Source organism: Eschrichtius robustus, chromosome 20, assembly GCF_028021215.1.
Source record: "Eschrichtius robustus isolate mEscRob2 chromosome 20, mEscRob2.pri, whole genome shotgun sequence".
In the NCBI taxonomy this organism is placed as follows: Eukaryota; Metazoa; Chordata; class Mammalia; order Artiodactyla; family Eschrichtiidae; genus Eschrichtius; species Eschrichtius robustus.
The window spans coordinates 60,283,034-60,308,033 of NC_090843.1; the positions used below are offsets into that span (position 1 = coordinate 60,283,034).

The window sequence follows — 25,000 nt, forward strand, 5'->3', positions numbered from 1 at the left end:
CTAATCTCAAATTTAAACCAAAAGCAATCTCTCCCTGTCCCCACATACATGCACCTGAAAATAGGCCAAATGACTTTATCAAGCCATCTGCATACCGAGATTTCAACATGGGGCATAAATACCACCAATGAACCATTTCCACACCGGGAAGAGAAAACAAATAGAATGACACAGCCCCAAATTGAAAACAAAGCAAAATTTATTGCATGTGAAAAGCAATCACATGGAAATTAAGTATAAGGGTCAGGAACCATGAAAATACATATTTCGCATATTTTCTGTCCTGTTCCAGCGTAGGATCACTCACTCTTCACTCTCATGGACCACCATCTGGGGAGAAAGTGGGCATTTTGAGTTCTGTCAGATGGCAGGGCCGCAGTTCCGGCCACTCCCCCTCCCAGCGAGCATCTGGGGTTGCTTGCTTGTCTGTCTCCTCAGCGGGACACGGGATATTCCTTGGATCGCAGGCGGATACACGAGTGCAGACGTGGCGGCCGTCACCCCACAGCCTGAGAGCCTGGTCCTCAGAACAGCCCAGGGATCTAGGAACCTACGCCTACAGTGAGCGCAGAGACGGCGGCCGGCCGGCAGAGGGCGCCCGAACCCACGCAGGAACCGCTCGCCGCTGTTCAGGACGGTGTGCTACTGGGACTCACAGACCTGGGTTTAGCCGGGCTCTACGCAGCTACGTGGCTTTAAGCAAATCCTTTCCCTTCCTGAGCCCGAGACTGACCAGTTCTAAAGTCGAAGGTTCTCCAAGGTCCCGTCCATCACGGCGGGTTCCTCCCCGGGAGCCACAGCTCCCGCCGCATCGCCCTCCCCACCCAGTGCCGCGGGACCACCTACCCGGCTGGAGGTGAAGTCTCTGGTCTTCGCGCGCAGCTTATTGACTTGAGATTCGGCAATATCGGCCCGTTCTTCAGCCTCCTCCAGCTCATGCTGCGCTTTTCGGAACTTGGTGAGATGAGCGTTGGCTTGTTCATCCTAAAAGCAAAGAGCCGGGGTGGGTACGATCAGCGAGCGCCTCCCAGGGGCTCACAGGGAGAAGCAGGCCCGGTGCCGCGCTGGGGTCCCGCTGACTTACAGCCTCCTCGGCCTGCCTCTTGTAGGACTTGACCTTGACTTGAAGCTTGTCCACCAGATCCTGTAATCTCAGCACGTTCTTCCGGTCCTCTTCGCACTGAGAGAGAACATGGGGCAGTACTCAGCCAGGGGCCGGCGGGATGCAAGAGGCCCCAGTTCTCTGGGGCTGAAGGATTTCTCCCTGCTGTCTGGAGAGAGGACCCGGGGGACTGTTTGCACGGCACAGAGGAAATGGCCGTGGGGTTTCTTTGCACTTGCCTGGTAAGTTAACTCCTTGACCCGCCGCTCATACTTCCTCAGGCCCTTGACAGACTCGGCGTTCTTCTTCTGCTCCGCTTCAAGCTCACACTCCAGCTCTCGGATCTGGGGGAACGTGCGTCAGTTAGTCTGGGGCTGGAGCGCGCACGGGAGAGGCCGGAAGGCTCTGCGGAGGCGGGGGTCTGTCCTGCACGTACCCGTGCCTCCAGCTTCTGCATCTGCTTCTTGCCGCCCTTCAGGGCCAGCTGCTCAGCCTCGTCCAGGCGGCGCTGCAGGTCCTTCACCGTCTGCTCCAGGTTCTTCTTCATCCGCTCCAGGTGGGCGCTGGTGTCCTGCTCCTTCTTCAGCTCCTCGGCCATCATGGCCGCCTGGAAAGCACACCATCCCGCTCAGATGCAGACCAAGGTCAAGTGCTTGGGGCTGTCGAAATCTGGGTACCCGGAGGACCAGAGCCATGCTGATGACAAAGGACAATAGGTGACGGGATGACTGAGCCCACAGCTCCACCGTGGGATCTGAGAAGAGCTGCACCAGGCACGTAACATAAGCTAAGAAGGGAAACCTTCAACGGCTGGATGGGAAATAGTTTCTTCCCTTTCTTAAACTGGCCTCCTTGGGACCTCCGCAACTCCAAGGAAGTTCCTTCTTTCCTTATCACCATTATCACCAACCCGTGACTTAGAGAATTCTGAGTTCATAACCTAGCATCACGGGTGTGGGGTAATGAGGCTAAGGGAAGGCCTCTAGGGAGCTGGGGGTGCCTGAGCAAGCAGGGAGGAATCGTCACGAGGTTGTGCCCTCCATCGAGCAGCAGGTGGCGCTGTGGGGGCCACAAGCCCAGAACCAAGGCCTCTGGAGCAGGAAGGCTGGGTGCTGGTGGGAGGGAAGCCAGCTTCCTGTGAGGTGACATTCGGTGGGATCCTGACATCTGAGGGTCTCATTTTTATATTGGGAATCAGTCATACGTTGAAGGAAAAAAGAGCATACCTCTCCAAGGGCATAAGAAACGAATATAATCCCTTCCGGTCTTTTTTTATCCACACTCCATCATTTCTCATGTCCACCATTTAAATGTGCGGGAGGAGACATGCTGAGTTCCCGGGGAGGTGGGGAGCGCTTCTGGAGCAGAACTCACACCACATGTGCCCTGGGAAGGCCCCACCCTGTCTAATGGGTTGGAGAGGAAGGGGGCTTTGAGGAAATGCAATCCTGGCAGCCACGCAGGGCAGGGAGGAGCCTCACGTCCGTGATGGCCTTCTTCGCTTTCTCTTCAGCATTCCTCGCGTCCCTGCTGGCATCCTCAACCTCACTCTGGAGCTGCATGAGGTCTGTCTCCAGCTTCTTCTTGGTGTGGATGAGACTGGTGTTCTGGGGCGGGAGGAGTGGAGTTACCCAGGCGTGTCTGAGCGCAGGTTCCCCCCCCCACCCCCCGTCTCCCCTCCCCTCCCGTCCCCTGACCTGGGTGTGCAGGAGCTGGACGCGCTCGCTGGCGTCCAGGAGCTCCTGCTCTGCCATCTTCCTGCTCCTCTCCGTCTGCTCCAGGGTGGCCCGCAGCTCCTCGATCTCGGCCTGCAGCAGGTTGGCTCTGCGCTCCACGATCGCCAGCTGCTCCTTCAGGTCCTCTTGGCCCCGGAGAGCATCATCCAGGTGGAGCTGGGTATCCTGGCCAGACAGTAACAGAAACGTCCGGATGAAGCTGAGGCCTGAGGACCATGAGCCCAGCCGACAGCTGTGCGTGTCTGAGGGTGGGAGAGGCTTCCCACCAGGGAGCTCGCAAACCTTCAGCTGCCCCTGGACGCTCCGGAGGTGTTTGAGGGTCTCTGCAGCCTGGCGGTTGGCGTGGCTCAGCTGGATCTCGATTTCGTTCAGGTCCCCCTCCATCTTCTTCTTGATCCTGATGGCCTCGTTCCGGCTCCGCACCTCGGCGTCCAGGGCGCTCTGCATCGTCTCTACTGCCCTCTGGTAGTTCCTCTTCAGCTGCTCGATCTCTTCGTCTTTCTCGGCCACCTTTCTATCGATTTCTGATTTCACTTGTGAGAGTTCCAGCTGGATTCGGAGGATCTTGGCCTCTTCATGCTCAAGAGCGGCCTTTGAAGAACAAGAACAAGACAGAAATAGTACCAGTGATGGGATAGAGTCTGCTCCACTACTCTTTGGGGCAAAAAAACTCCAATAGAATGTTTGTAATTCTAACTCTACAATATTCAAAACTATCTTTTTAAAAAAAAATCCCTAACTTACCTTCAGTGCAGAAATAGAATGTTTCATTGCACTTTGTTTTTATTATACTATCAAACAATAACATTTAAATCATCACATTTCTTAGGCGCTTAAGGCACTTTATAGATATTTTAAATTCATCTAAGATTTTTGTAAAATCTCATTTTTAGACCTATTTTAACGTAATGATTTTCTCCAGTAAGTTCAAGATAATTCACAGGTATTCACGGGTATTAGTCCATGCAATTTGGTAGGAAAGGAGCCGGCATTAGGACCGTGACTCCACAGACCCAGATCGGGGCTGGCTGGCCTCCCAAGCTGGAGCCCCACCACCACAGCATCTGTTCCAGGCCAATGCCTCGCCGGCGTTCTGCTCACCTCTGCCTCCTCAAGAGCCAGCTGGATATCAGCCTTTTCCAGCTCGATCTGCTTTCTTGATTTCTCCAGTTCATGGATGGTTTTACCGTTTTCAGCAATTTGTTCTGTGAGATCTGCTATCTCCTCTGCAAAGAAAGAGGTTTGGTTGCCTTGGAACGTTCCCTGTGCAGTTTTCCAGGCAGAGTAAGCACCAACCGAATGCTTTTAACTAGTTTATCACAGTTCTAAGGATGCTGTTTCCTAGAGATAAGATACTGTATATAGAGGGACTCAGAAACAACCCCTCGGATCTGAATGCTTCCTGTGTGTGCAGTAACGGACTCTCGCATAGGCGTTTGGGTCCTGCAGTCACGGCCCTCCAGCCCCACGCTCTGGCAATAGCATGAAGCAGGATTTCAGACAAATTGCTTACGCTCTAAATTCTTATTTTCCCGTTTCACAGTTTCAAGTTGATCTAAGGCTTCTTCATAGGCATTTTTCAGCTTGAAGAGCTCAGTACTCAGGGAGCGGGACTCCTTCAGAGACGCCTCCAGCTCCGCCTGGCTCTCCTCACACTTGGTCTTCCATTCGGCGAGCACCTGCAGCACCGGGGAGGAAGGCGCCTCTGTTCACGAGCTGCCCTCCTCTAGTTTCTATCTGAGTACACCCGTGAGGGTGAGCGCTCTGAGAATTGGGGCCGCCTCTGCCAAGTCGCTTGCCTAGCCCCTTGTTCCTGACTGTTGACTAACCAAGATTTCGTTGCATAAATTGACTCAAGATCAGTCACTGGTCAGTAACCACTGCCCTCTATAAAAAGCAAGTGGATCCTTTGAGAAGGAATTAGCTGGGCCGAATTGCCCTTTTCCCAATATGAAAATGGCCCTGCACTTCTAAATATTTCATTAAAACTTTGTTTCAAATCAACCTTACCTGTCATTACTGAAAGGGAAGCTGCCACAAAGCCTCGCAGTGGGACCCGAGTTGGATTCCCACATCAGCCCCCCAGACAGACGAGCCTTGTGGGGGAACAAAAACGCTCGGGACTGGACACATTGGAGGCCATGGCTCGTTTCCACTGGCAGTGTTTGAAAGGGACCTCCAGCCACATCCCACTCCCACTCTGTTTCAGGGGCGTGCCCGAGGTCACCCTGCTATGGGGGCGGAGTCAGGCGCCAGCAGGTGCCCCTGCGTCGCGGTGCTCAGCCGGCAGGGCGCTCGCCCCGCACCTTGTCAAAGTTCCTCTGCTTCTTGTCTAGCGCGGCGGCCAGGGAGTTGGCTCTGTCCACGTCGACCATCAGGTCCTCCACCTCTGCTTGCAGCCTCTGCTTGGTCTTCTCCAGGGAGGCGCACTTAGCATTCACTGCCTCAACCTGCTCCTCGGAATCCTGAAGGCGCTGAGCAAGTTTTTTCCTGGAAGAAGATGAAAGAGAAGCAGATGCTTTAAGTTTCAATCCTCCTGAACATCACTATTCATCAAGTTGGAGTCACTCATTTATGTGATTCAAACGCCGATTTCCTTTCATAAGCCCAGGAGAACTTCCTGTCTGCTAAAAATCAGTGATCAATAGCCTGCCTTTTCTCTAACCAAGGTCAAAGTCGTTTGTCTCAATGAAATGTGCTAACACCAGGTCCCTCTACTGGCACAGAACTGCCTCAAGAGACATAAAAGATGGGGAAACATCGTAACAGATTCACTCCCCAGTAGTTCTAAAGTCGGTGCCTTCTGTCACTCAATCATCTAGGAGTTCTGTTTCTTCTGAAGACAAATAGAGTTGTGTACTTGGCCTCCTCCAGCTCCTCTGTGCGCTGGATGGCGTCCGTCTCATACTTGGTCCTCCACTGGGCCACCTCGCTGTTGGCCTTGGACAGCGTCCTCTGCAGCTCGGCCTTGGCCTCCTGCTCCTCCTCATACTGTTCCCGCAGCAGGTCACAGTCGTGGCGGGCTGACTGCAGGGCGTGGGCCAGGGCGCTCTTGGCCTGCAAAAGTCCGGACAGAGGAGAGGCCCCAATGGATGACTATTTTAGTGCCGTGTGCATGATGCAATCCAAGTGTGTTCCCGCTGCCATCACCTATGTGTAAAGTTGCCTTCTGTTTCTGCAGGCGGTACTGGGAGACTAGGTCAGGGAGCACTCCCGCCAGTGACGTACCTTGCTCTCTTCCTCTAATTGCCTCTTGAGCTCTTCTACTTGCTGGGTAAATGCTTGCTTGCTTCTGGAAAGTTGTGATACTATGCTCTCCTTTTCTTCCAGTTGACGACTCAGCTCACCTGTGTCCAGAAGGAAAATATTTTTATTTCATTCACTCACTCACCAGGTTCCTACTGTATGTAAGGCACTGTGCTGAGATCTGGGGAGAGGGTAAATTATAAGGTGCGGTCCTTTCTTGGCGGCGAAGGGATGTGTCCATGAAGAGGAAACTGAAAGCACACCCTGGTAAGATACTGTTGTAAACTTCCAGAAGCGTGGAGTAACTTTTGTCAATAAAACTTAAGAATAATTGTAAACCAAGACCTCGCCACCTAAACACTCCCATCAGACCTCTCAGTGGCTGGTGCTTCCAGCTGTTTGCTGATTTGTCACTGGGGGAAATACTGCATCTCTTAGCTGCGTTCCTTAGGACTTCTAGCTTTAGTAGTTTGAAGTTGGATTTTTGGGTGGCTACGGTGGTTCTGGTTTATATGCTTATGTAGAGGTAAGAGAAAAAGAAGGTGGGGGAGAGGCCTTCGGACTCCAGGGGTGAACTCCCAAGATCATGGTAGAAGTGGCCCCTGAACTTCTTTCTCTCACTGTCTTGGTCGAGCTGCTACAAAGGACTGGTTCACCTGTGATGATGGGCTGGAGGACCAGCGCTGGGGGAGCCATGTTTTCTAGGTGAAAGTCCCGGGTAATGTTCCCCTATATTTTTATCACACACCAAGAGCCTACACAGATTGGCTGTGTTTCTTTCTTTACTGTTTAAAACGCTCCACTGCAGACAACGAATCTGCATTAATGTGCAGCGAGAAGTAGAAAAGCCATGGGGCTTGGTTCCTAGTCCCATTTGTGCCCTCTAGGTTCTTTTCGAGGCAGGCTTACATTAATTTTGAAAGCGCTCGAAGCAGGCGGTGTTCTGAGTCCCTCCTCATTCTAGTACACGCCTCTCTCATTCTTACTGAACTTTCAGTGCTCTCCTCCTTTGGGACATTCTAAATGGCGCTTTCGTGGGTTATTCTGATTGCCTCTCTCCTGAAAATCTGCTTCCCTAGAAATCCTCCCCCAAACAAACCCTGCCTTTCGTTCTGACCAGTTGCCCTCTGTCCAGGTGTCCAGGAGGCACCGCCCCTGCCATTTCCCGTCGCTCACCAGCCTCCGTCTGCAGACGTGACTTCTGCGTGGTCAGTTCGCTCAGGCTCCTCTGACTTTCCTCGTTCTTGCCCCTGGCCTCGCTTAACTGATCCTCCAGAGTGCGGCAGATCTTTTCCAGATTCGCCTGCAGGGTTGAGAAGGGGGAGGAAGCTGAGTCAGTGCTCAGGTGGGAAGGACGCAGGGTCCCCCTCACCTGAGGATGAGGCGCCCCCCACCCCGCACCTTGGACTTGGACACGCTCTCCACGTTGCTGCCGAGGTCGTCGAGCTCCAGCTTGAACTCGCTCTTCTCCTTCTCCAGCTTCTGCTTGACCCTCTGCAGGTTGTCAATCTGCTCCCCCAGCTCGGCCACACTGTCCGCGTGCTTCTTCCTCAGCGCGGCCGCCGTGGCCTCGTGCTGCAGGGTGGCCTCCTCCAGGTCCCGGCGCAGCTTCAGGAACTCGGCCTCCCGCTTCTTGTTGAGCTCTATCTGGGTGGATGTGACGCCCCCCGCTTCCTCCAGCCGCTCGCTGATCTCCTCCAGCTCCCGGGAGAGGTCCGAGCGCTGCTTCTCTGCTTTGGCGCGGGAGGCCCGCTCCGCCTCGATCTCCTCCTCCAGCTCCTCGGTGCGGGCCTGTGAGGAGGGCAGGCCGTCCCACGACACTCTTGACTTCCAGTGTCAACACCAGGCTAGTTTCCCCTCCCATTAGACAAACCAGCTCTTGGACTGCTCCCGGTACGATACCAATGCTGCGAATTTCCTCTGACATGAGTTTTTCCTGCCTCAACACAGGCATTACCCCTGCAGCGGCCACCCAGGATATAGTCCATTCCAACTGCATGTGGACTTGAAATACTTCAACTATGTGCTTTGTCTACAATTACGGAAAAACTGTTCATCACTACCGTGTCAGCCTAGCAGAAAGGAGACCCACGGTCCTGCCCGCTTTGCTCTAATGACGTGCAATAGACACCCCCCACCCACTGTACGTGACCACGTGTGAAAGAAAAGTCCCCGACGCCTCCTACCTGTAGCTCTTTGATTTTCTTCTGAAACTGCAGGCCCAGAGTCTGCTCGTCTTCCACTTTGCTTTGCAGCTGACTGTACTCGAAATCCTTCCTGTGAAGGGAAATGCGGAACGTGTGAAGACCAAATACCCGGGAACTGGAAATCTGAACTTGGTGGTTTCGGGGCGCACTTCTTGAGCCTTTCATCCAGCTGTTGCTTGTCATTCTCCAGATCCAATATGGACTCGTGGGCAAGCTTCAAGTCTCCCTCAAGCTTCCTTTTGTTCCTTTCCAGGTCTACACGAAGCTTCTTTTCTTGTTCTAGGGAGCTCTCCAGCTGCAAAAGGCACCATTTCCTTTTGAGAACGAACGCTTTGCACCGGAGGATTCTCGGGGGCTCTTCCCGCCCCGGAGCCCCGGCCTCCCGGTTCTCACCCTCTACTCACATCATCCACCTGCTGTTCCAGTTTACTCTTGATTTTGCTCAAAGAACTGACTTTGTCCTCTTCTGCCTGCAGGTCATCCAGGGTCTGCTGGTGGGCCTCCTGGAGGGCTTTCTTCTCCCTGGTTAACTTTGCAATGGTTTCATCCAAACCAGCGAGTTCCTCAGTAAGGTTTTTAACCTAAGAAGAAGCCACAGGCAATTATAAGAAGAGATCAAGTCAGGTTTGCATTGACCACATCAAGCTGGAAGGGCCCACAAAGAGTGTACCACCTTGTTCTCTGTGGCATGTTTCTCCTTCTCAACCTTGGCCAGTGTCAGCTCAAGGTCATCTATGTCTTTCTTCAGTTCCGAACATTCGTCCTCCAGTTTCCTCTTCTTGGCCGTCAGCTCAGCATTGATCTCTTCCTCATCCTCAGCTCTCTCAGTCACCTCCTTGATCTTTGCCTCCAGCTGGAGCTTGGCTTTGATCAGTTGATCACATCTTTCCTCTGCGTCCAACAAGTTTTCACTTTCCTTAAAAAAAAAAAAAAATCACGATTTCCTTTAGTGGTTAAAAGATAAGATTTGTGACATTCCAGTATTTTGTTATATATGAAGTCCTTTATGAAGCATCGCAACTAAAAAGCAAAACTCCCACCAAAAATCGTTTTCTTAAATAATCAAATCTAGAAGGAAAGTTTTAAAAAAATTCCTAAACACCTACAGCTTGTACTTGGAGCTGCAGGTCGTTCTTCTCTTGTACTAGAGTCACCAATTTTTCCTCCAGTTCCTTCCTTTTTGCCTCTGACTTGGCGAGTTCATCTTTGGTTTTCTGGAACTCTTCCTTCATGGTGGCCATCTCCTTCTCCGTCTCTGCACTCTTCAGCAGGGGCTTGATCTTGAAGAAGAGTTTCATCCAGGGCCAGTGCTTGACGTTCATGAAGGCTCGGATGTTGTACTGGATGCAGAAGATGGACTCCCTAAAAACAAAACATCAGTTTTTTTCTAAGAGAGACTCCCCACTTCTCCCGAAGAGCTCAGGTCTGAGCACAGACCCCGCTCGACCTTCTCTGCACCATCTTCTGGAATTCCACACGCATGAGGAACCCTCTGCACACGGCTTGCGTCCGGGTGATCAGCTTGGCCAGGCGGTCATCCCGCATTTCCTCCAGGGTTCCCAGCAAGCCAGCCTTGAAGAACACCTTGAGGGGAGAAGGATGACTTGAGTCAGTTTTCTGGAGAAGTCTAACGGGGACCACACGCCAACATCTGTCAGAGCTGATGCAGTACCTTGGTGTGTCCAAACTTGTACTGAGTGTGGTCAATGTCGATGGATGCCAGCAGCTTTTCACACGCCTTCTTGCTGTCGATGAACTGCCCCTCAGGGATGGCGCTGGCATTCAGCACTCGGTATCTGCCGTTGTGGACACAGAAACATCGTAGACTATTAGCAAAGACATGAACTTTGGAAACCAGTTCAGGCCTCTCTTCCAAGAGGCAAGAAGGCCAAGGTCCAGAGAGGGAAGGAAGCTTGCTCTTGGTCACAGGCCAGATAGTGGCCTAGAATCTAGGCCTACTGACTCTTAGACCAGGTGTTTTTCTGACGTGTTGTATATCAGATAAGCTCCTGAGAAAATGTGGGAGAAAACTGTATACCTTGGCCGAGTGGTAGGTTAATCATTCTACACGGAGTCCATAGCTGTTCTTTTGAAACGGGTCTTTTCATACCAGTATTTCTCCCTCTCAAGTTCCAGCATTTACACATCTTCTCAAGAAGCAAATAGAACATTTTTATTACACACCTTTGTTTAAAATCCCCATAGAGAATCCTGTTTGGGAACCCCTTCCTGCAGATGCGGATACCCTCCAGGACACCATTACAGCGCAGCTGGTGCAGGACAAGGCTGTGCTCCATGGCCCCTGAGAAGAGAAGCAACAAACGTCAGCTTCACACAGAACCTGAGTGCCACCTTCAGCGCCAGCGGGTGTCTCACCTGGGGTTTTGGTTTCGTTGGGAATTATACAGCGCACAAAGTGAGGGTGGGTTGTTCTTAAATTTGACATCAGCTTGTTCAGGTTTTCCTAAAAGAAAAAGATTACATTTGATAGTGAGCCTACTATAGGCTTTTACAAACACGGAGATATATTGTAACCAAAAAATAAGGTATGTATTTTAAATTTATCATAAATTCTAAGGAATAAAGATATTATTTAACTCTTTCTTTTAATAATCCTTTGGCTAGAAGTGTAGGCAAATAACTGATGTAACAGACTTTTGCTTCACAGTGAACCACCAGAGACTAACCAAGTACAAAATGCCCTCTGAAATCAACTCAAGAGAAGTATCCAGCTCCACTGGGCACCTGACATGCTACTGCCTGTGTCCTTCAGGCAAGTCGGGAAGTTTGTACTGAGGACTCGCCTCCCAGGCCAGCCAGCACACCCAGCTGATGCCGTTTAAAGTGCTAGTTCAGTTCTGGTCCTCCATTCATTAGACCTCGCCTGTATATCATCATACTGCCACTCACCCTCCCTAAGTGGCAGTAACCAGATTAAGACCACATCACTATTCTCGAGTAAATCAAGTTTAGCATCTCTACGTTGCTCATTTTGAGATGACTTAAACCAATTACAAGCAAATAAATTGGTATCTTTCTTACCCTGAAAAGGGCAGAGACGGTTTGGAAGGAAGAACCCTTTTTCTTGGCAACTTTCTTCTTTCCGCTGTCAGCTGAAAGAAAGAAAAGATGGCATGTGCTGTTAGCAGACCTACAGAGCTGTTCCAGTCCTGTGGGCTGAGTGGAGTGAGAAAGTGCGGGTCCAAGGCACCCCGCGCAGTCTGTTACCGTCTGCCGTGGCGAAGGTGGCGTAGAGGTGTGCCAGGAGCCTGTTGGAGGACTTCTGGTACAGGCCGACCACCGTCTCGTTAAGGGGGTCCTTGTTCTTCTCCAGCCAGCCCGAGACGCTGTAGTCCACGGTGCCCGCGTAGTGGATCAGCGAGAAGTGGGCCTCGGCCCTGCCCTTGACCACCTTGGGCTTCTGGAAGTTGCTGGACTTGCCCAGGTGCTGGTCATACAGCTTGTTCTTGAAGGAGGTGTCTGTGGCCTTGGGGAACATGCACTCCTCTTCCAGGATGGAGAAGATGCCCATCGGCTGGACCAAGGCAGGGTGCATACGGGGTGAGTATGAGCTGCAGTGTCAAGCAGCAGGTCGGCGAGGGGCGGTTACTGAGTGCACACAGCAGGTACCTTCTCGATGAGCTCAATGCAGGCGGCCAGGTCCATCCCGAAGTCGATGAACGTCCACTCGATGCCCTCCTTCTTGTACTCCTCCTGCTCCAGCACGAACATGTGGTGGTTGAAAAACTGTTGCAGTTTCTCGTTGGTGAAGTTGATGCACAGCTGCTCCAGGCTGTTATACTGACACCAAAACATAATGTTCACATGAAAAGTTAGACTTCTTTCAAAACCAAAGACCCATCAGCCTTCCTCCTCATGGTCTCGGGCTCTCGCCAGCTCATTTATGCTTTCAGGTATGGGCACATTCTTGGGCTCAGCTGAGATCACATGTCCTTGGAGTCTTCTCTGATCTCCAGCTGGAAGATGCTTCTCCTGAGTCCACGGTCTGGGCCTCTCCGGGCGCTGGCCACGGGCTGCCTTATCTGTAGCTGGTCTTCTGTGTGCCTTACATACTTCTTGTTGTCCTCTACAAACTACAAGCTCATCTTTTTTTCACCTGCAAGTCTTATACCTGGCAGACATCAAATATATGCTTTGATGAATGGCTATGTGCTTCTAACCCAGAGCCAGTAGGATATTTATGTAAAGTATCGCATGGTTGGCTTATTGTCAACTTCTTCTCTGTTTCTGGCTCTCCCTATTGTCAGTAATTGCATTTGATTTTTTTTTTCTTTTATCCATTTGAGGATGTCTTTAAAATTCCACTTGACACAAGCCTTCCTCCCTCTTAAAATAATACAAACCCTTCCACATTCTCTTCTACCTGATCCACCCTCCATCTAGTTTTCCTCCAAGATGTGATGCTGGATGACGTGTGGGCTGCCTTGACATCTTGCCTATAGGATCACAAAAACCAGCCCCCAACACAAAGCCAAATGAGTATAACACAAACCTCAAAGATCTCAAAGCCTGCGATGTCCAGGACGCCAATGAAGTGCTGTCTTGGCAGTTTGGTGTCCAGCTGCTGGTTGATGCGGGTGACCATCCACAGGAACAGCTTCTCATAGACGGATTTGGAGAGGGCGTTCACGGCATGGTGCACCTGTGCGGAGGGACCAGCCAGTGAGTCTGGAGGCAGCGGCCGTCGGGTGCTGCGTCCTTTCCCAACCTGCGGCAGCCACTTACCTGGTCCACAGTCTGGCCCTTGGTAACATACTCGTTCCCAACTTTCACTCTGGGGAAGCACAAAGCTTTCAGGAGGTCCGAAGAGTTCAGGCCCATCAGATAGGCTGTCTTGTCAGCCACTGGCAGAAAAAGAAGGCTGATTACCAGGGAAACCCCTGATGCTTGGCAAAGTGGAAGAACCACTCTGAAAATCATCCGGATGTTTCCACGCTCAGCTCAGCCCATCTTTGTGTGTTTACATTCCGTGTCTCTAAACTGCTTACCTATGGCCAGTGGGAGCTGAGTCACTCAGAGAATATGATAGATTTTATGAAAAGGCGGCACTGGGTTCCAGAAAACCCTGGTCACTCCTTACTGTATCTGAAGCAGGACCATTCTAGTGATTCAGCAGACGGGGCAGTAACCGTGCCTGTAGGCATCTGAGCCCCGAAGAGGTTCACCTCTCTAGGCAGAAGAAGGAGTAAGCGCTTTCAAAAGAGGCCCCGAGTGATCTCAGCTGGACGCCCCCTAGCCCTGGCGCACGGCCGACGCAGTGACGTGGTACCTTCAGTTCCATCTGGCTCTGCCTGCTCCTCCCGTTGCTTCTGCTTGAACTTCATGTTCCCGTAGTGCATCACGGCGCCTGTCAGCTTGTAGAGCCCAGATTTCTCCTCTGGGGTGAAGCCCAGGATGTCAATGGCGCTCTGGCATCGGAGGACAGCACGTCAGCCGGTTGACCCCAGTGATGGAGGAGGAGCCCCGCGCCCACCGCTTTCTCCCCGTTCTGCTTACGAGGAGCCCCGCGCCCACCGCTTTCTCCCCGTTCTGCTTACGTCCGTAGCCAGCAGCTCCTCGGCATCGTCAATGCTGGCCACCAGGATCTCACCCTGGCTGATGAACGGGTAGTCATAAGGGTTGGTTGTAATAAGCAGCAGCTCTGCAATGATGACCATTTAGAGGAGGTCACATGGATGCAAAGAAAACATCCACTAGGGGCTTTCAGCTTCTCTGTCCTCAGCTGAGACTTTTGCTGCTGGGGCCCAGGCTGAGTGTAGAGTTAGAAATCTCTTAAACAGTCTCTCGATACTCAGGCTGTGGCTGAATATAAAGTCCAGGGAAGACTCTGCAGCCCGCCCAGGCCATGTAGGGTAAGAACCACAGACAGAATATTTAAATTCTCTTGCTTTGCGTGCAAAGGGCGCAGATCCATGTCGGTTGGGAAAGGTTGATCGGGAAAACTGGCCGAGTGTGGGCCAGGACAGAGCCATGGGGAGGGAAGCACAGATCATTTGGTAGAATCATAGTCTTTTCCAAAACCTGTTGAAAAGCTGCAGCCTATTTCCAGGCTTGGGCCCAGAAGGCTGAGCAAACACAGCCAGGGAGCAAAGAAGGGCACGAGGCCCCTGTTAGGTGCGGGACTAAGGGCAGGGTGCATATCCACCAGCTGGTTGTTCATCTGATTTTGCGTTGGCCTCACAGCATTTGGTGAAATGTTGGTTTCTGTGCCAGAACACCAGGGGGGCGCTAGAGGACCACTAAATGCTTGGTCATTCAGCCAGTTTCTATAAACCGGAGCTGAAGGCAATTGCGCCTCAGTCTTTCACTGCCCATTGGATTGCGTTTTTCAAATTGGCATGCCACTGTCAAAACAGCCGCATCCCATTTCTAAAACAAGCTTCCTCTGCTGGCTGCCGAGTCACCTGTGCATACACACAGCTCTCTTTGGTCCACTCGCCCAAAAGCCGAAATGCCTCAGACCAGCCCCTCTGGGGACGTCCTCACCTATGAGCTCGGGCTTCTTGTTGGAAAGAATCTGGTAGAAGATGTGGTAGCTCCTCTCAGCCTTCAGCTGGAAGGTTACTCTCGATTTTTCCAGCAGATCTAGGAACACAAACACAGGACTGTTTTCCAAACTGCTCCCCTGATATCCCGAGACATCATCTCATCCCAGGGATCTACTTACAGGTTTCAATATCTGCAGAGGCCAGCTTGCCCGTGGTACCAAAATGGATTCGGATGAACTTGCCCTGTGGGGGAAGGGAGACCAGGTGTACCGTGACTCCAGGTGTTCCTACCCATCTCCTGGGGAATGTGAACGGGAACCTTATTCCTCGGTAACTTGAAGTGAAGCATGTCCTCCTCTCCCTCTCCTCTTTCCGGTTGGCTGTGTCTCCTTTCTCCATCCCCTTGTTCCACACTGCCTCCAAACGCCACTCCCCCAGCCTCCCACCCCCAAGATGGTCAACAAAGAGAGATTCTGTTCAAGACGCAAATCACACCATATCACTTCCCTCTTAAAGGATCCCTCAGTAGCTTCCTGAATGAAACCAAACCCCTTCTCCTGGCCTACAGACTCCGAGGCTCCAGGTCCCTCCCTACCACCGCTCCGCACCTCCCTTCACGGCGCCTGCCTCGCCGCAGCCCCTCGGACCCTCTGAGGTCTCTTGACCCTGCCAGTCCCCTGTCCTCATCCTGTGGATCTTGGGGTTCACAGGCCAGCCCCCCCACCAAGAGGGGTTCCCTGCCAGCCCTGTCTAAAGGAGACCCGGCCCACAGTTACACTACCACACGCCCTCTTTACTGCACTGTCTACCAAGGAATCCTTGTCCCAGACTGTCTTGTTGATTTGTTTCCTTCTTTCGCCGTCCACCCCCAGGACTGCAGCCTCCCGGAAACAGGGCCCTCGCCTACTTGCGGGCCTCAGAGGAGATCCCAGCTTGAGCCGGTGCAGACTCACAAAGCGGGACGAGTTGTCGTTCCTCACGGTCTTGGCGTTCCCGAAGGCCTCCAGCAGCGGGTTGGCGCTGATGATCTGGTCTTCCAGAGTCCCCTGGAGCAGGGAGTCGGGGCGGGAAGAGCCACATGCGACAGTGAGCTCCGCGGCCCCTGCTGCCTTTGCTCCTGCAGCCCCAGGTCGCCAGATCCTCCCTGCCCTGCTTTCCAACCTGGGGCCCAACCAAACCATCAGCACGCCTCACTCTTGCCATTCTGTTAGATTTGGCTCAAGCTGGGTGTCTTGACCTAAACCTCCTTACTTAACCCTTCAGTTCCTTGATTCTCCAGGTAGTTAGGTCATCGGTGTTCATTTCATACTGTTATAATATATTCGTTTTGAAAGGCAAGTAGACACTACAGTTCTCTCCAATTGGTATGTGTGATTCTGGTGTATGTGAGCTGCTCCCATACTGACTTTTCTTAGTGGAGGCTTAGAGGCTTGTTTTCTAGGCGATCACAGGATCTGGTCCTGTAACATCAACCACACGCTGGGTCGTCTAGGAGAACTGGCTGTCCTGTGAGACTTTAAATCCTGGCCTGCTCTCCCTTCCTTGCGGAGGTGGGGTGTCGCCTCCCCGTGCCCCTCGTTCTGAAGTTAAGACAAAGGTTGGCAGTGGAAGCAGAGCAAGCCTTTCTCCTCTCCATACCCTCATTTTGGAGTCCTTCTTCTTGGCAAGGTCTCCAGTCGCTGCAATTGTTGCAAAGTACTGGATGACCCTTTTGGTGTTCACAGTCTTTCCTGCCCCGGATTCTCCGCTATTCAGAGCAGTCGAAAGAGAGAGAGACAGAGAAACAAGTCCCGTGAGTGTAAACTGGCCCCCTAAGATGTCACCTGAGCCACAGCAGACACACACCTCCCAACAAATGCGAGACCACTCGGAGAGGCAGGGGCCCCGGGGGAGAACGGCACGGCTGAGCGGGCTGGATGGGGAGCTCCAGCTTCCTGAGGCCTCACAGGCCTTCCTGCCCATCTCTCCCCAATGCCCAGCCCCACATCTTTGCATCACAGACTTCGTTCTAGGTACTTTCTCATTAACAAAACAGAGGGAGTGGCATCTTCCCCTTCTGCACTGGGGACAAAGGGCCACAGCTGTGAAAACACTCTACACCTTGGATACTTACGTGATCAGAATAGACTGGTTTTCACGATCTGCCAAAGGGAAAAATAAAATAGAGTTGATAGCAATATAAAAAGCGCTTCCTCAACCTAAATGTCCATTGACAGAGGAATGGGTAAAGAAGGGGTGTGTGTGTGTGTGTGTGTGTGTGTACACACACACACATACATACACACACACACACACACACAGAAATAGTACTCAGCCATAAAAAAGAATGAAATAGTGTAATTTGCAGCAACATGGATGGACCTAGAGATTATCATACTGAGAAGTAAGTCAGACAGACAAAGACCAATGCCATATGATATCACCTGTGTGTGATTATGTGACACAAATGAACTTATGTACAAAACAGAAACAGACTCACATGGGTAGAAAACAAACCTATGGTTACCAAAGGGGAAAGGGGGTGGAGGAGGGATAAATTAGGAGTTTGGGATTAGCAGATGCAAACGACTGTATATAAAATAAACAACAAGGTCCTACTGTATAGCACAAGGAGCTATATATTCAGTATCCTATAATAAACCATAGTGGAAAAGAATCTGAAAAAGAATATATAGATATAACTGAATCATTTTGCTGTACACCAGAAACTAACACAACACTGTAAATCAACTATAGTCCAAGAAAAAATTTTTTAACAAGAATAAAAAGAGCTTCCCAGTTTTCCGCCGTGTCTCCAGCAGTCAGAGTTCACTGCACAGTTCCCTTTCCCGCTAATACCCGGTTTGGTCCTACGTGGGAGCTTGAAGAGACTCCTCTTTGAGAACGAGGCTCAGAGAGGTTAAGCCCCCGCTCACAACCAGCCACGGGCTTCTCACGGGATTACGCTGAACCATATGAAATTGTCAGTCTTTGTTTTGGGCCCACAGAAATGTCAGTTTCGTATGAGGTAACCCATGCTTGCACTAAATCCAAACTTCTCACCAGGGCCTGCAAGGCCCTAAAATATGTGGCCTCTTTCGTCTTTTTTAAGCGCCTCTACCCTCCTGTCCTTTGTGTGGAGGCTGCACTCTGGACCTGGACGGCGCGGTGCAGGATCGCGTGGCAGCTTCCCTGAGCCCTCCCCCCGCCTCCAGGCTTCCTCCTTGGAAACCTACCTGTGAGCATGAACTGATAGGCGTTGTCAGAGATGGAGAAGATGTGGGGCGGGGCCTCCTGGCGCTTTTTGCCCCGGTAGCCCTCCACCACCTCGGGGTTGTACACCGGCAGCCACTTGTAGGGGTTGACGGTGACACAGAAGAGGCCCGAGTAGGTCTGGGGGAGCGTAAAAAATATATATGTATGTATACATGGGTGTGTGCCTGTACACATAAAACCCTCTGCCTTTTTGTTATTTCACTTTTCTTTACAAGAAACTTGTAAAGGAGGCAAGATAGGACTTCTCTTTATAGATGAGGCAGCTGAGACTCAAGAGGGCTGTAAGCGACCTCCTGCCGCTGGGGGGTGCCGGCGCCAGGACCCCAGCCTCGGACCCACCTCGCCTGCCCCGCCCCTCCTTCCAGCTGCTCTCCTCCCGCCCCGTTCCTCTCTCACCTTCTCATCTTGCGTCACTCTCGCTGCCCTTTCTCCTTTTCGTTCCCCCTCTTTGGCGGAGCAGCTCAGTCAGCACCAGTCCTCCTAGAGCCCATCCCCCCACAAGCAGCTCAGCCCCACCCCACCCCGGCAGAGGTCCCGGGAACCCAGCAAACGCGGGCACTGACGTAGATCATCCAGGAGGTGTAGCGGTCCTTGAGGTTGTACAGCACGGCCGGTTCATTCAGGTGCGTCAGCATGGCCATGTCCTCGATCCGGTCGAACTTGGGGGGGTTCATCGCGTACACGTCCTCTGGCTTCACCACCAGGGTCTGAAAGGGAAGGGGTACAGTGCACACCTGGGCTTCTCTGTGCGTTTTGCCCCTGCTGCTATCTGTCTGCCACGCCCAGATCAGAAGAAGCAGGCGCTGGAGAAAACGCCCATTTGACAGGGAGGGAGACGGGGCTGGGGGTGGCTTGCAGTGGTGGTGACGGAATGGGATTTGTTTCTGTTACTTGGGCTTTTAATTTTTTTTCCATCTCCGATGGGCCTGAGGTGAGGGAAGGATGACAGAAATGAGAAGAGGGTCTCTGTGGGTGGATGCGGGGATGATGCAGGCGCGGGTGCCAGCGGGAACCTCTCAGCTCCGTGATGCCGGCTGGGCCGAAACCCAGCTCCAGCAGCTCATGGGTTTCTGCTGTCTACTCAGGGAACACGGCAGGTCCACTGGTGTTCCTGAGGCAGGTACCGAAGAGGAGGCCGGTGGCCTTGGGTCACCAGGCCGGTGCCCAGAGTTAGCCGGCATTCTGAGCTCTCCGAAAGCAGCTGCCAAGCCCCCACCCTGCATCTTGCCCGTTCACCCCCTCTGGCCCTTGCTGGTGAAAGAGAACCAGCCCCGCTCCCTCTCTGGGGCTGGAGTGTTACAAGCCAGGAGAAGGAACCACGAGGCAGAGCGGTGGTTCCAGGCGCTGGCAGGCGCCTTTGTGCTCCCCTCGAGAGGAGAAGCCCCCTGCCCCAGTGCCCAGTGGGGCTGGAGGACCCTGGCATAGTGGGCGTGGAGCTCAGCTTCCTCTCCCCTGCTCTGCCCTCACCTCCTTCCTGTCTGAGGCCTCCTTTGAAGATGGTCATTTTCCCCATCTCGCCTCTGGGCAAGGTGGTGGGAAACCTGCCTTTAAGTAGAGATTCACTTAAGCCATCCATGCCATCAGCCCTCCCTGTGAGGGTCTAGACGTCTTAAGTTGTCATTCATCAGGTCTACCTTCCGTGTTTCCGTGTGGCTTCATAAGCCCGTTCTTAACTCCATCATCTGAAATGTACTGAGAGCTGCCATCTGGAGCTTCAGTGCTTGCAAGCATCACAGGACAATTTCAGTGCCTTTTTCCTTCACATCCAACCCAATGACGCTATTTCCTTTACATTTCTCTTTTGGATCCCTCCCCGCTTTTTTTTTTTTTTTTTTTTTTTAACTTTTCTTAGAACATTTCCAGATTCTTCTGGTCTAGATTCCAGAGAGTAGTGAAGTCCACAATTCCTCCCAGCATGCCCACAGTACCTGGGCCAGAATGTAGTGGGCTACACTGCTCATCGCCTTCATGATATGGGAAGGCTGCTACGTCACATCGAGCTTGTGGTCCACTAGGATCCTTTACTCACTTTCCTTACTTCCTTAGTTAGATGGCTATTGCTAGAAGAATTAGGGGGAAACCTAGGCTACCAAAGGAGAGTGTTCTAACAGAGGTCCTCCTACTGTTGGACTCCCAACTCCACACCCCTGGGATGCACAGGGCTGGTCCCCTCTGACCTAGAGTGACACGAACATTAACAAAAGCACCCGAACGTGGATTGTTTTGGCCAGCCACAACCAGGTGGTTCTCCCACCGTGCAACCTGAGGCCAGTATTCACTCTGCTTCCTCCGAGGACACCTGGGACGCTAAGGCAGTGATGCTAGGTGAGGCATTCCGGTGCCAGAGCCACGTCTGGAGATGGCCAGGTATGGACCGGACGCACAGACTGGGCAGCCACGGGGAGCAGACAGAGGCCTGGCCGGCCTGCAGAGGGTGTGGACGGGGCTTACCCTGTTGTCTTCGGTTTCCACCGTGACCTTCCCATCCTGGGTACTCTTAATTTTCCCCTTGGTGTATTCTTCCTTCGAGTCGACCACAAAGCAGTAGGTTTTGGCATCAAAAGGCTGGTTCTGAGCCTCGATCCTCTCCTTTTCTGACTTCCGGAGGAAGGGAGCGGCTATGCCGAACACTTCCATTTCGGTGTCGCTGCTCATGGTGTCGGCTGGAAGGCGAACCCACCAGGTGAGCCCTGCTGCCCCCAGGCTCCAGCCCTGCCCCCGAGGGAGCCCTTCAAGGCGGAGCCCCGGGAGCAAGGCTGCCCTCCATCGACCCCCAGGAAAATCAAATGCACACGTATTTATTGAGCAGCTACTCTGTGCAAAGGGCACGGAGCGTATGCAATCCAAGCTCCCCCATTAGCCGGGGCTCGGACGGGCGAAGGGACCCTAGAGGCGGGTGCAGTTCTCGGGACTCACTTTCCTCTTCTGCAAAAACCCAGGTGTTGCTGAGGGAAGATTTAAAAATAAACACCATCAGAAATAAACGCCATTCTTCAAAGAGAGTGTGCTAAATGGCAAACAGCTGAGGAGTTTGGGGACCTTTTTGACTCAAGGTAGCTACCTCCTCACAGGAGGAAACCGGCTTTTGCTTCCTTTGGTTCTGTTTTGAGAACAGAAGCAGCATCTGACATCAGCATCTACTCAGAGCATCTCCCCAGGTGCTGCCTCCTCTCCGCTCTGCTCCAGCCTAACCTGTCCTGGTCTAAGCTCCACGGGGCTCTCACCCTCCAGGCCATCGGAGGTGGGAGGAACTGGTACCCTGGAGACTTCTGAGCCAAGGGACCCGACCTGCTTCCTCACCTGAGGGTCACACCCACGGGAGGACAGCGGGCAACAGCAGTCGTGGGCAATCAGACCTGCAATAAATACGCAGAAAGCAAGCTCAGGACACGGGAGTGTCTGGTGTCTGGGTCGGTTCTGAATCGGGTCCTGATGAACTAACCAAATAAGGATAAAGGACTAATAACTTAGAAAGAGTCTTACCCCAGAGACAAGCTGGAGGAGCAGATGGGACGTGACCCACAGGTGAGCCACGGAGGTAGGAAAAGCCCCCAACCGCCCCAAACCTGGCTCCTACCAGCCCAGCACGGCACCCTCCTCAGTCTGCAGTGCCTCCCATTCAGAACTGGGCAGGAAGGACAGAATCCCTGTTAAAAAGGCCAGTGGTTCCAAGCCAGGATCAGGCCCCCTGTCTTCTGTGAACAGGAAGAAACCTCAAACGGGCCGCCGGACACCCGCCAGGCATGCAGCGCAGGTGGAGAAGGTGAGGGCAGGGGAGGCGGCGACCCCGCTGGCCTCTGCACAGATCAGAGAGGCGAAGGGCAGGCCGCGGTGACAGGCCGTGGCCCACGGAGCGTCGAGGGGAGAGCGGGCAGGAGGACGCGGGTGCTGCAGGCAGCGGGGTGGGCGTTGGGGCCCGAGGCCCAGCTCCGCCTCTAACTAACCTTACCAAAGCCAGGCAGGCCCGCACCAGGTGGCGTCCTCCAAGCCGCACTCGGAAAAGAGCCAGCGAGGGGCGCTGCGACTCTCCTCCACCCACAGAGCAGCTACAGAGGGGCTGCTGCCCGCGGGCTTTTATACCCCCCGCTAACGCCACCGCTCATTCCTTCTCTATATTTGGAAAGAGAATGACCGACACCACAAGCTGAGCACCAGCTCCTTCCTCACTCTTTTTTTGTCGTTGCCAAGGGAGAGGTATATATAGAAACGGGCAGGATCCTAACTGTTTTCCCACTGGAGAAAGCTGGAAGTTTGAGATGCCTTCCTTTGAACTTGGGGCCGGGGTGCCTTCACTCAGTGTGATGGGACAGCCTCGCTGGGGCTCCTGCCTAACTCCATCCTGCAGGCGCCACGGGCTCAGAAATCAGTGTGCAGCCCTGGGCAGCGGGTACTTAGAAATCTTGTCCTGTGGGAAAAGGGAGGAAGCCAAGGGCAAAACAATTACAATCCTCTTGGAGTTCTGAGCAAGACTTTTGTCACAACACAGGGCTGTGCGATTGTAAAACTCGTGCCAGAAACAACAACAACAACAACGATCCTCTTCCTCCTCCTCCTTTCACTGTGTAACTTTCTATCTCATTAGTATCATTATTAACTTAATCCTTTCTTAAGTGCCAGTAAGACCAACAAGTAGATTAATGATGGGGGAGCTACCGGGCCAGACAGTATCCACAGCAACAGCTGCTTTAAGGACCTGTTGTTATTGAGATATGTTACCAATTAGGAAAGACCAGCTGCTGGCCTGGGTGGGGGGTAGGGGGATGGCATGGCCTGCAGAGAAACGGGGGGGTGATGGGAGGGGGCTGTCTAACAAGTGTGGTTGTTTCTAAGTCAGGGTTGGAAAAATGAAGCTTCCGGAGAAGAACGAAGCTTCTTCCCCTTCTACTTTATGTCTGTTTTTTCCCTATTTTTCCTGACAAATCTTTGGGAGGGTGGCCAGCGGGCATCCTATGGTCATTAATTTTAAAGCGTGTCAGCAGTTCCCACTTGAGAATAAGAGCTGCCCCTCCCAACACACCCACAACAGGCATGGATACGGAGGCCACTCGAAGAGGTGTGGGTAGGGCAAGGGGAGCAGGACTGTGGTCCCCAAGATGCAGGGACGTTAATTAAGCACCCACTGTATGCTGGCCCCAATGCAGAGCACTTCAAGAAGGTACACAAGAAACGGAAGATGCAGCCTTTACCCTTAATGGTTTCTAGGATAAACGGTGACTCAATCGTTTTTGACATTTAGGGGATTTTAGATCAAAGCGCACATTTATGACGTGCCTGCTCTGTGAAGGCCAGGCAGGTGCGTGGCCACCAGCGGGGGAGTCAGGAAGTACGGAACCCGCTCGCTTGCCCCAGCAGCCTGTCACACCCCCGCACGCCACCTCCTTGCTCCAGCTGGGACTGAAACCCCCATCCCTAGAGCCCCTCCTCATCCAAGAAGAGAGCCCGACCCTCCTAAAGGGTGCATCCGTGTTCTGAAGGGGAGCGGTCTGCCTGAGGTCCTGTCCTGCCTGCCCAGTGACATCAGTCCAAGTCTCTGTGCCATTGGCCAGGCATCTCCTTGGAGGCCTGGTCAGGACAGGGACATGTCACCTGTGGGAGCAGAGGTGTTAGCAAGCCCCATGGGGCTGAGGAACAGTGCGAGGGGCCCTGACCACACCTTGGGCAGTGACGTAGCAGGGTGGCCACGGGACAGGGAGAGGTGCTGGCAGTTCCTTCTTAAACACCTGGAGTTACGGCTGGGAGGGGCTTTGGGGGCAACGGAAAAAGGGTCAGTTTGCTCTTTACCTTCTGTTGTCACCAGTTTACCCATCTCTCTGTATAACCATATCCATACCCACCTCCAGGAAGCTGAAAGGATGTTTTCCATACAGGTCTTCTCTGAGTTCGTTGTAGAACAGCCCCAGGTCACATTACTGAGCCCAGCCCCAGCTCTGAAATGCCGACAGCCTTCCACCCCAGCTTTTCCAAATCACGCAGCCTGTCGTCCTTCTTCCCATCACGCTTCTTCCTCCTGCAGGTATAGAGTGTTCAGCTGGGGGATCTCAGAGGTCGTTTGCTGGTCAGCCTGCTTTTGCATAGGAGGAGCTGGAAGGCAGGAGGGGTAGGAAGCTTGCCCAAGGCCAGAGGAGGAGGATCAGAGCTAGGCAGGGAGCTCCACTCTCCAGAAGAAACTCTGAGGACAGAAATGACAACAATAACCGCCACAGAGAAAAGTTTTAAAACTAGATACCAGGAATCAAAAAGTACGGCCGTCTGGAAAATTATCTGCAGGAGGGAAGAACTGCACGTGCAGCAGCAGCTGCGGGTTGTGGAGCTTTGGAGTCGGACGGGCCTGGGTGTGAATCCCACCGCTTGCCCGCTCATTTACTGTGTGATGGCAGGCATTGTGCCTAACTTCTCTGAGCCTCTGTTTTCTCATCTGTAAAATGGGGATGATACAGCTGCCTCACAGACTACTTATGTGCATTTGATAGGATATTAAAATGTCAGGCACGCCCTGCCCAGTGCTGTTTATAGCACACTGTAGATTTGAAGTTTTCTTCCCTGTCTGAAGGTTTCCATGTGTTACACATAGTACGACTGGTTATCCTGATGACATTGAGCAGATCATATTGGATATTTGTTTTATCGATATGAGGAGGGAGAAGGGGCATATATATATGTGTGTGTGTGTGTTTTTAAAAGATTTCCATCCAAAGAGGGAGAAATCTTAAAGAAGAAGACCTCTTGGTGCTTAAATAGGCAGCTTTCAGGGCTAACTGGACCCTCGGCTGGTGTGGAATTCCTCCTCTGATCAGCAGGGGGACAGATGACTTACCAGTGTATTATTAGCCAGCTTTATGGGAACAGGAGGAGCCCTTGTTCTTTCAGCCGTCACCCAGCGAGAACTAATCCCCACAGCCTGAACAGAGAGCTGCGTTTATTCCTGGATGCGCTGGAAGAAAATGT

At 52.6% G+C, this 25,000-nt stretch overlaps 1 protein-coding gene across 1 annotated transcript; it reads right to left on the minus strand.

Moving 5' to 3' along the window:
• Window positions 1-215: 215 nt before the first annotated feature.
• Window positions 216-23,930, minus strand: LOC137754657 (myosin-3). The gene is made up of 41 exons (XM_068530461.1): window positions 23,890-23,930; window positions 21,356-21,411; window positions 20,507-20,718; window positions 18,619-18,762; window positions 18,016-18,172; window positions 16,914-16,941; window positions 16,439-16,547; window positions 15,754-15,846; window positions 14,980-15,043; window positions 14,799-14,897; window positions 13,850-13,953; window positions 13,582-13,720; window positions 13,038-13,156; window positions 12,805-12,954; window positions 11,922-12,092; window positions 11,520-11,826; window positions 11,334-11,404; window positions 10,668-10,755; window positions 10,476-10,593; window positions 9,964-10,087; window positions 9,739-9,875; window positions 9,398-9,653; window positions 8,965-9,207; window positions 8,696-8,872; window positions 8,441-8,586; window positions 8,271-8,361; window positions 7,486-7,875; window positions 7,261-7,387; window positions 6,067-6,185; window positions 5,699-5,895; window positions 5,145-5,328; window positions 4,352-4,517; window positions 3,940-4,064; window positions 3,121-3,429; window positions 2,800-3,003; window positions 2,584-2,709; window positions 1,539-1,709; window positions 1,342-1,446; window positions 1,085-1,180; window positions 847-984; window positions 216-330 (listed from the first exon to the last, which is right to left on the minus strand). Exons 3-41 carry the CDS (start codon window positions 20,708-20,710, stop codon window positions 304-306), a joined length of 5,823 nt encoding a protein of 1,940 aa, XP_068386562.1. The 5' UTR covers window positions 20,711-20,718; window positions 21,356-21,411; window positions 23,890-23,930; the 3' UTR covers window positions 216-303.
• Window positions 23,931-25,000: the final 1,070 nt, after the last annotated feature.